This window comes from Meleagris gallopavo, chromosome 2, assembly GCF_000146605.3.
Source record: "Meleagris gallopavo isolate NT-WF06-2002-E0010 breed Aviagen turkey brand Nicholas breeding stock chromosome 2, Turkey_5.1, whole genome shotgun sequence".
Lineage (NCBI taxonomy): Eukaryota > Metazoa > Chordata > Aves > Galliformes > Phasianidae > Meleagris > Meleagris gallopavo.
Genome location: NC_015012.2, coordinates 96,041,919 through 96,052,701, shown reverse-complemented (window position 1 = coordinate 96,052,701; position 10,783 = coordinate 96,041,919). Strand labels below are relative to the sequence as shown.

Here is a 10,783-nt window from a genome sequence, read left to right as displayed (position 1 = left end):
AGACCTCAAACCTATTACTCTCTAATTTAATCTTATTTGTTGCTGCTCTGCTGCTGCTGCTGCTCTTGTGTGTGTGACAGTAAGCTTGTGTGCTTGGCAGGCAAGTCATGCTGGGTGAGGAAGCAGTGCTGAAAGAACTGGTACCAATCCATATGTGTCTGCCAGCACTTCTGAACCTCAGAAATGGCTGCAGCAGCAGCAGGAAGGCTTCCCAGATGGCTTCAGTGGGGCTGATATAGATAAATGCAATGAATCTGACTCCTGAATGAGAATCAAGTTGTTGAAGCAGTATGGGAAGGCAAACATGGTTTTCAATGACAAGCTGACGTGGGTTTTGAAAGCTCAGGTTTTTATCATTTTTGGTCTTCCCATGATAACTAAATAGTGACTTCTAGACTTACTAGTATCTGGTACATTACTGAGCATGCAGCAGTTGTGCTTTCGTGTGTTTACCTTTCTGTCTTGAAAGGCATTGGTATATGCCTTGTGTACCTATAAGGAGCTAACATAGCCACTCAAGTTATCTGCCTGCCCATTGACAACAACTTTGTTTTTCCACATTAGTATCTTGAATTGTGTTTTAAGCGATTGTGTTTGAATGCATTTTTTTTCTGCCTATTTTTTAGTTGGATGCTGATAACTATGAGACTGACCCACATCTGAAAGAGATTCGGGAAGCAGAAAATTATTCTTGGATGGATATAATAACTATACATAAAGACAAGCTGCCAAATTATGAAGAAAAGGTATGCAGGCCTTTACTTTGAATGAGGATTTGCACTCTGAATCCTGCTGCTAGCGTACACAGTCAGCTTTTTAATGTATGTTTATTGCATATGCTCTCAAAGATTAAATTCATGTTTAAAATACATCTTGTACTAAAGTCCTTAACTTTAGCAAAATAAATATTGATACTATTTCTAGGACAAGGAAGGGGTAGGCCTTTTGCTTCTGTAGGTTGCCTGCAAAGTTTTTAGGCTACTTTCCATCACTGTGCCATTTTGAAACTCAGAGCCCTGCAGTCAGAGATCCTAACCAGGATGAAGGCAGGCTGTTGCCAGCTGTGCATGGGCTTTGAAGGCTGAGACATCCTGCTGGTTGTTGTAAAATATGTCTTCTCAAAATGAATGTTAACATCATGGAATTTGAGGGATATGTTTCCCTTACAAGATGATTTGTTAACTTGGGAAGCAAACAGCTTGGCTATTTCAAAGCAGATGAACACAAACAGTGCCAGGCCTTGAGCCTTCTAGAAGGAGTGTATTTTTCCCTGCCTCAGGGCATTGGACTGCTGTTCTGATCTGAATACGGCAGCGTGGTGGCATTTCCGTATTTCCATTAAATCTGTCCTCTTACCAGTTTGTTTTAGGCCCACTATGTTACGCTGATTTCAAGTTTTTTAGAAGGTGAATTACATAGTAACTTAAGTGCCCTGGATAAATTCAGCATTATGCAAAGATAGAGCACTGCCTTGCTGAATCAGTAAAGGCTGAGAAGTGTTTCAGGCACGCCTGTGCTAGCATGGATAAAAAGTACCCAGACCCCTGGGTCTGGTTGACTGGATTGGCCATTTTAACCCTGCTGGTTTCATCTGTTAGTTAAATCACTGCATCGCTGAAAGCCTTTGTCTGCTTTGCCAAATGTTTCAGCTAGATTCCTTTGCAGTTTTCCTATATTTGGTATTAATAGATATCTCCTGTCCCCAGATAAAAACATTTTATGAAGAGCATTTACACCTAGACGATGAAATTCGTTACATCTTAGATGGCTCTGGCTATTTTGATGTTCGAGACAAAGATGACAAATGGATCCGGATTTCCATGGAGAAAGGAGACATGATAACCCTCCCTGCTGGCATATATCACCGATTTACATTGGATGAGAATGTATGTTATCATAAATTACCCTAAATTTTGATGACAAATAGATGTGAGTATATATCTTAATGGTAACTGCGTGCCCTGAGACTTGCAGTTCATTAGCAAAGCATATTAAATATGAAGTAGGAATATGAAAAATACTAAATAATTCATAGCATTTGAACCTATCATCTCCAGGTCACAAATTCAGCTTAATCTTATCAGCTGTAACTGCAAGTCATTGCCACGTGGTATCCATAGCATACCTTGTGTGACAGTGGCCTGAGAGCCAAACCCTGCAGCTGTCCCTCGCACAATTGCCCCCACTGTCAGCTGCAGTGTGGAGATGAATCCCTCTGTGTTGCGTGTCTTTGTAGGGCCAGACAGAGCATATCTTTGTACGGCAGTGGCATTCTTCATAAGTGCTAAATTCACCTTCAGGGAAAGAATGATTTAAGGCTGCAGAGCCACTGCATGCTGCTAGCGTATGCTAGATTGAATGCTGACTTCACAGGAGGTGACCTGCTTTTGGAGAGTGTTTTGGCAGATGGATTGTGAGATTGCACACGTAGTCCTGATCTGTGTGCCTGCCCTTGTGGACTCTTACAAATACATTTTTAATCTTAGCATTAGCCCTGGTAGATAGAGAAATGTGTACTGTTGTCTCGTGTGTGGCAGAACTCCCTTTCTGATATAGTCCTGAGTGTGGTATGATTTCAAATCAGATATCTAGATAATGTTTGTTGTTTATGTAAATAATAATAATAATAATAATAAAGATTTAAAAAAAAAAATGCTGTTTTGGTGAAACACCCAAGATTTCCTGTCTACATTTTGAGGTCTGTGGTGAATCTGCTACAATTGCTAGTTTAAGGCTTTTACTTTACATAGACAAAATATGAAGGATTATGCAGTGAATCTACAAGACGTTACAAATGTTCATGTTCACTTTGGGAACTTTAGTCTAGAATATTACTTTCAAAATCTCCCATAAATTCTTTAGGTACTTCTAAACCCTTGGGTTTTGAGGCTAAATTTTTTAGGTACCTAATTTTATTCTTGATATTGCTGAGTACACAAATGCAAGATAAGCACTTAGCAGTGTTTACAATATAGGTAGGGCCTAAACCTGTAGTGTAGCTGGCAGTAGAGGAGAGATGAGTTCCCCGTAACTCAGTGGTTGGAGCACTTCTGTGGGATGTAATCCTCCATTCTGCTACCACAGCTTCACATTTCTACCCGACATGCTTCTGGCTGACTGGTGGCCTACTTCTTTTGAAATCTGGAGAATTTTGCTTTCTGCAGTGTTGTTTTTTGGCTAGTTTATGTATTGAGCTTTTTGTGGCCCTCGCTTTGAAGCTTCTGATATTCCTCAGGCATTTTGTAGAGATCTTGGGTCTTCTGATTTTCATTGTTTAACAGAGCAAGTAGGAATTAGACGCTGCTCTGCTTGGTGCTGTGGATCCAGTGCAAAGTGATTTGCATAAAACAGGATTTATTTGGTTTCTTTTATCAGGTAGAAGTACTGTCTGCCCACTTTGGAGGCACTGGTTGTGACACAAATATATCCCTGCATAGGTGCAAAATCTCACTGCAGGAGCTGGCAACAGCAGCATCATGCTACAATGTTCTGGGACAGATGAAGTTTTCAGTCCATCTTGAAATGGTTTCAGGAATTGCTGCATAAATGCAAATTCAAACATTAATTTCAGGATTTGCCACAGAAAGGAAATCTGAAATAACTTGTGACTTTTTGTTCTTTGACAGAACTACGTGAAAGCAATGAGGCTATTTGTTGGAGAACCAGTCTGGACAGCATACAACAGACCAGCTGATGATTTTGCTGCTCGGAAACAGTATATGAAGTTTTTGGCTGAAGAAGCACAGTAATGATGTCTGAGACCTGACAGGTGGAACAGCCTGAAGCCAAGTAGAATAAATGTGATTGGTGTTCTTTCAACTGATTACACTACTAGATGCATATACACTTAGAATCACAGAATCACAGAAAAATTTAGGTTGAAAGGTCATTTGGAGGCCATCTAGTCCAGTCCGCTTTGAAGCGTGAGGCCAACTTCAAAATTAGATGTACAGCCTCTTGGGTTTTGAAAACCTCTGGTGCAGGAGACTCCACAGCCTGTCCAGGCACCTCTTCCAGTGCTCAGCCAGTCTCACAGGCAGGAAGTTTTTTTTTAATGGCCAAATCCCCTGGCACAGCTTATGATTGTTTTCTTTTGCCTTGGAAAGAATCTGGCTCTGACTTCTTTGCAGTCCCTTCTCTGGTGGGAAACTCTGGTTATGTCTCCTCTCAGCCTTCTCATCTCCAGGCTAGACAAACAAGTGTCCTAAACTGGACTTTGGCGATCCAGATTGTTTATGAAGATAAACATGATTTTCCCTGTTTTTGACTACTGAGGAATGTCACTTGTAACTAGCTGACAGTTAAACTTGAATGATTGACTCTTCCTAGACCAATGGCCCAGAATTTTTTCATCCACTGTGTAGTCGATATCGTCAGCCTGACTACAGTGCTACAGTGGGAAACAGTTGAAAGCCTTACTGCAATCCACTGTTTTCCTCTGCCGCAGAGCCAATTATTTTCTCTGAGAGGGCCCATGGGATGGTCAGGCAGAACGTGCCTCTGGTAAATTGGTGCTTATCTTATGTTTTCAATCTCCTATTTCATCTGCCTGGAATGGCTTCTGTAATGCCTTGTTATAGAATCATAGAATCATTAACAGTGAAAAAGACCACTGAGATCATCAAGTCTTACCACTGATCCATCACCATCGTGCCCCTCTGTGCCATGTCTACCCTTTTCTTGAACATCTCCAGGGTCGGTGACTCCACCACCTCCCTGGACAGCCTGTTCCAATGCTTCACCACTCTGAGAAGAAATGTTTCCTAACATGCAAGCTGAACCTCTCCTGGCCTTTGAGGCTGTTATCTGTCATCCTATCACTGGTTACCTTTGACAAGAGGCCAATTCCCACCTCACTACAACCTCCTTTCAGGTACTTGTAGAAAGTGAAAAGGTTTCCTCCAAGCCTCCTCCAGACTGTTATTCCATAGTTTGCCCAGTTTGCCCGGGGACTGAAGTAAGGCTGGCCAGCTTCTCTTCCCCCACACCTATTACTCTCCTTTTTGAAGATGGCAGTAACAGTTGCCTTTTTCTGGCCAACATGATCTCCATGATCTCTAGGACCTTTCAGAGGTGCCTTGCAGTGCCATTAGCCATCTACATTTACAGTTGCTCAGGAATCCATTTTCTGACCTTTTTTTCTTGATGTTTTTGGCAGGTAGACTTGGGAGAGCTGGGCTTCATTAATATTAATTTTGCTCTGAATCAGTGCTAATGAACTACGTAGGATTCTGTTTTTAATTAAAGAGAATAAGCCCTACTTCATTCTTGTCTAAAAATGTTCATAAGATAAATTTACATAATCAGCATTTTAGCATGCAGCCTCTCTCATTCTGACCTAGTACATAAAGCTTTGGTTTTCTCTCAGCAAAATGTAGCAGTTTTCTCCTGTGATTTATTAATAAAATTAATTTGACTTTGGGGTATGTGGTTTTCTTTCTTTCTTTTTTTTTTTTTTTTTGTCTTATGCTGATATTAAGGACACATGAGCAGAACTGTTACTGCAGATGTTATTCAGCATTTATTTTCCTTGGTCATGCTTCTCTGTAGCACTGGAGGAGTCGTGGATGCAAACCCACATTTACAAAGTGAAAGCCTGCGCGGAACTTAGATCAGCCTGGATTAGCTTTTGTGCAGGGTTTCCTAAGCTTGGCTGAAAACTGAGTTACCAGCAAATACAAAGTTAAATTAGAGTTAAGTCCTTTGGTTAAACTTGTATGGTTGCTGTGCTGTGCTGTGCCATGTGGTTCAGGGGTCTGTGTGCCATGGCCATGTTAGCAGCACTGGAGTACCCTCTTGTACAGCACTAAATGCACTGAGGTACCCTGGTCCTGGAATAAACGTACGGGATTTTTCCAGATACAGCTACAGGATTAAACAACAATTATTGCCAGCAACAGATTTTATTTATTTGTCTCATATGCCACAGGAAGTCGTATTTCTGAACACAATATAAAAATGACTCCTTTCTCCCGGTGCTGCTCTTAATCCATGGTATCCAATCTAACTTCTCTCTTCCCCTTAAACAGAAGTCAGCACAAGACTGTTCATTCCTCCTCCACGTACAGCACCATTATCCCATGGCAGACCAGGAGCCACCAGAAAGAGACCAGGCAATGCGCTCTGCTCTGTGAGAGACTTACAGCGTGGGGCTGAGGGGATAGATACAGGTAAGGAGCTGCCCACTGCAATTGCTTTCAACATCTCACTGATATAGAGTGTGACCTCGGAAACAGGGCTGAACCACCTTGTTTTGTTGCCTCTCTGGAGGAATATAAACACCCAGTACAGCTCCCATCTCCGAGCTGTCAGGAATAACACACGATAACACTGCCAAACACCATTCATCATTTTCATAGCACAATGCATTCTGTCACTGAAGGGTGGCTGTGACTGTGAGAGTCTCACTGTGAGCGCTTTTAAACACATGCCCTTTAGTGCTGTAGGTGTTCTTGAAAGGCTGAAAGCTTTGCTATCCAGAAGTATTTTTGTCAGCCAGGAAAAAAGCAATTTGGGGCCAGTAAAAGGATTCTGTGAAGAGCTTGCATGGGAGATTACACTGGGGGGAAAAATGTTAATATTAATAGAAAACACTCCAGGGAGTGGAGGGAGAACATTCAGTTCCTTTAGATGAGAAATGCTGTTTATTTTTATAGCATTTTTTTTCCCACATACTACATATCTAAAAGTGAGAAGTGAAATCAATACTTTCTGGTCCAAAAACATGAGTCTGTTTACTGCAGCTAGTGGAAAATCTCAGTGCATTGAAGTAGTATTAAAATTTATGTGTTTCCAGCAACGTCATGTTGGCAGCAGTAACACAGATGAGGGGAATATTTCAGCTGTTTCAGGATTAAAGAAAAAAAAAAGATAGGATAAATGGTACTGCATTGAGGGGTTGGAAGATAGCTTGTAGGGTATCTGTGTATTATTTGTCACATTAATGCAGACCTGTTCCTAAGTGGCATGTACATAACTTTATCATGACCAGCTTGTGGGAGCTTAGCCTTGTTTTCTGCCGTGAACTCAAGGAAAGCTGGTCAATGGGCCATTTACTAAATTAGATGGGCAAACAGGTAGCCACAGAATCCATGACTTTGGCCTCCTTTGTTTTGTATCCCCAGGTAAGTGTCTTTGGCTGCGATAAGAAAGACATGGACCTGTTGGAGCTTGTCCAGAGGAGGGCCACCAAAATGATCCAAGAGATGGAGCAGCTCTCCTACAAGGACAGGCTGAGAGCTGGGGAAGAAAAGGTACTGAGGAGACCTGAGAGCAGCCTTTCAGTATCTACAGGGGAGCTGTGAGAAAAAAGGGGGCACTTTTTTTCAGAATCTATTGAGATAGAACAAGGGGAAATGTTTTTTGACTAAGAGAAAAGTGAATAGATTGGATATAAGGAAAAGGTTTTTTCTTACGATAAGGGTAGTGAGGCATTGGAAAGGGATGCCAAGTGAGATGGTGGCTGCCCCATGTCTGGAGACACTTGAGGTCAGGCTGGGTGAGGCTCTGAGCAACCTGATCTAGCTGCAGGTGTCCCTGTTCATTGCAGGGAAGTTGGCCTGGATGGCCTATAAAGGTCCTTTCCAACTCAAACAATTCTGTGATTCAATTGGCGTAGCTGAAATCCTTAGTGCTGGGACATGTCACAGCCAGTCTGCAGTTAACTAACAGCATCCACACCAGGCACTTGGTCCTATGTGTGCTGCCTGTAGGTACGTACAGATGAGATCTTCAGCCAGCTAGCTGAAGGAAGTGCTGATGGAAGAGCTGTCCCAGCCTGTGCTGCAGGGTGTAGGAGCTATACTGCTTTCTGTGATTGCAGAGCTTGTGGATGTCTGTCGGCTGCTGAGCTTGAAGAGAAAAAATCTTCATGTATTCAGAGTATTGAGCTCTGCCGGCAGAGCAGACACTCTCCTGCCTAGTTTCTGACTCCAGATTTAGCTTGAGATAAAAATCTATTGGAAGGGACAGTTTCACGACAAAGGTGATCATTTAATATTGGCTGGAAGAGAGAGAAGCATAAAAGGCTGAGGTGGCAGCTGAGCATCACACTGGAGAATGTCCCTTGTTGCCAAACAGTGGATTTATATTTAGGTCAGACAGACACTGGGAACCTGTTCTGTTCTGTGATCAGAAATTACATCATCTGTTGGGGATTTTGTCCTCTGAAAATGATAGAAATTCTCAAATTCCCCTCTCTCCCCAAAACAAGGTCACTGTCAGTTGTCTTGTTTCCTGAAGCCAAATAAGCACATCAACACATTGGGGAATGAGGCACTGTTACCATTTAAATATTTCTTGCTCAGAGATCCGTATTTGATCTGAATTGCTGCACTCACTGTGACTTTACGATTTGATTCCCCAAACATTTTGCATTTGCAAAAATGTACTCAGATATACTTGCAACTTGAAAAACCTGTGATTCTATGCAAGTTGTAAGCTCTCATTTTGTTAACTGTGTTAATACCCAGACAAGACAAAGAAAGAAAACGCTGAAAATTAAAAAGCTTGGGCAAAGATTCAGCAGTTAAAGGGATGAGGATATCTTTTAATGGTGGCTTCTCCTGCTGTTGCTCTCTGTGGGATACTCCCACTAATTTTGAGAAGTTCCCTGCCATTTAATTATCTTCTATGCTGCTTGTCAGGGCACCACTAAGTAAGTTGTGCCTATCAATGAGCCGCATCTACCGGTGGCAAGTTGGACTGAGTCTGCTTCTGGTGGTGGCTGTATGGCCCTGGTACCCTGCACCTAAATAACAGCCCATACTTTCCCTCCCTTTGTGGGTAAATTGTGAGCTGTTGTTGCTGGCTTTCAGCTTTTTCATTTTTTTTTTTATTTTTTTTTTTATAATGACAGGCACTCTTGCATGTATTTAACAGAGGATTGTCTGCAAGTATGCCCAAAGCTCGGATAGGATGAGGTGGTGTCAATTCAGAACAGCCAGGATAAGGCAACAGCTGCATCCTCCTGCCCACCATTTTACACACTCATTGTAGATGAGAATCTAAATTTGTAGTTCCCAAGCTGACTTGTAGAACAGCAGCTTTCCACAATCATTGCCATCAAGCCAGTGCTGGTGCTGGTTTGGATTCAGTACCACAGAACCACTGTTCAGGTGCTAAAACGTCGATGCAAGCTCCTACAGAGTGAAGTGCCTCTCTGTTAAAATACATCTTTTCCAGTGTTCTATCAAGCAGGTAGAAAGCAGGGAGGAAAGTGGTGCCTTCCTTGGAGGTCTTTTTGTATGAAGGAGCTCATGTATAGAAGACCATGTTCTAACATCTTTAGAGTTTCATTGGCCTTTGTGACATTGAGCAACTTGAGAGATTGGTTCTGGCTGTTGTGCTTCTACCTATCTGCAATGTATTTAAATCTGAGTGTGATGATTTGGTCCTGCTTTCAGCGTGCTACTTTTAGACTGATTGCATGTTGAAGTAGAGGAAGTGTGTTTCTCACTACCAGTAAATATGACTGGAGATGGGGCACTGAGTATCTTGCAGAATTCTGCTGGGTGGCTGCAGCGCGTGTGATTGATGAAGTGCATTAGGTGGCACACAAGTGAGATGGATGTAACTTACCTGTGCACACTTTATTTATTCCCTTGTTTTGACGTGGAAGACACCTGCAGCAAAGGCTTCAGAAAAGAATAGCGTGTCTTACATCACTATCCTGCAGAAAACCTGCCAGTCCACCGGGTGGGTGGTCAGTTCTGGTACATCCTTGTTCTGTAACCCTCCGGATGCACATCAGACTGAGGAAGGCTTTGGCTGCCAGGTCAGCGTTTCTGCAGAGTCACGAGCTCAGCTTGTGTGCAGCTGCTTGAGTATTCATACTGACATGAAGGATGAGGCAGGAAGAGGAGCGGTCACCCTGCCCAGTATTCAGCAGTCCACTGCAGGCTGAGGGCACAGGCACGTCTGCATGTTCCTTTTGGGAACATATCGTGTGTCCAGTTTGAAAGCTGAGGCATGAGGAACATCTCAGTGAGCAGCTGGTCGGAGGATGCTGCTATCACCTGAACTGCAGAGAGCTCTGGCAGAGAGCTGCTTATGTGCTTTGAAGGATCAAGGTCTCTGTGCATAATGTAATTATCTGAATGTCTGAAGTACAGCTTATTTGCTCTTTTAATAAAAGAGGAAATTTAAATGCAAAACTTCTGGTAAGGCACATTAAGCTTTAAGGCTCACATACAACAATCAGCTCACTCAGGCTATGCTTTCCCCAGCTCTTCTCACTTAAGACAGATGACACCTGCATGCTGTGTGTTAGAACCGAGCTCTGCCCTCATTTACACCAGGAACCCTCATTAAGTTCAGTGGAATTCATTGAATTTAACAGGATTGCCTGGTGTAATTAATGTTTTGAGGACAAATTTTGTCTTTAACATGCATGCATATACAGCATTTAGATACGTAACTGCCTGAATATAGGAAATTCAAGCACTTCTATATATGTTACACCCAAACCATACAGCCACATTGACACAGTTTCTTGCATTTTACAAACAGTTAATAATTTGCATACACCCAGCAGTGGTAATATGCTTTTGCATTTAAATTTTAATTATTCTGCAAGTCTACTAGGATGTCACTTGTTTAATGGCCTGCTGAGCTTGGAGGTCACCCGGTCCAAGTCTCCTCTACCATGCTTTTATCTGTGTAAAAGCCTCTACTAATAAGAACACAGCAAACATACCAAAATGAGCTCTATGTAGCAATACATATGTATTAGAATTTAGAGAAACTTGGAGAACAGGGGATTATGTTTTCAGGGTATTTTTTT

The 10,783-nt window shown here is 42.2% G+C and overlaps 1 protein-coding gene across 1 annotated transcript; it reads left to right on the top strand.

Moving 5' to 3' along the window:
- The first annotated feature begins 606 nt into the window (after positions 1 to 606).
- ADI1 (acireductone dioxygenase 1) lies at positions 607 to 5,423 on the top strand. Its single transcript, XM_019613279.2, has 3 exons — positions 607 to 746; positions 1,707 to 1,886; positions 3,627 to 5,423. The coding sequence occupies exons 1-3, from the start codon at positions 696 to 698 to the stop codon at positions 3,747 to 3,749; spliced, it is 354 nt and encodes a 117-aa protein (XP_019468824.1). The 5' UTR covers positions 607 to 695; the 3' UTR covers positions 3,750 to 5,423.
- Positions 5,424 to 10,783: the final 5,360 nt, after the last annotated feature.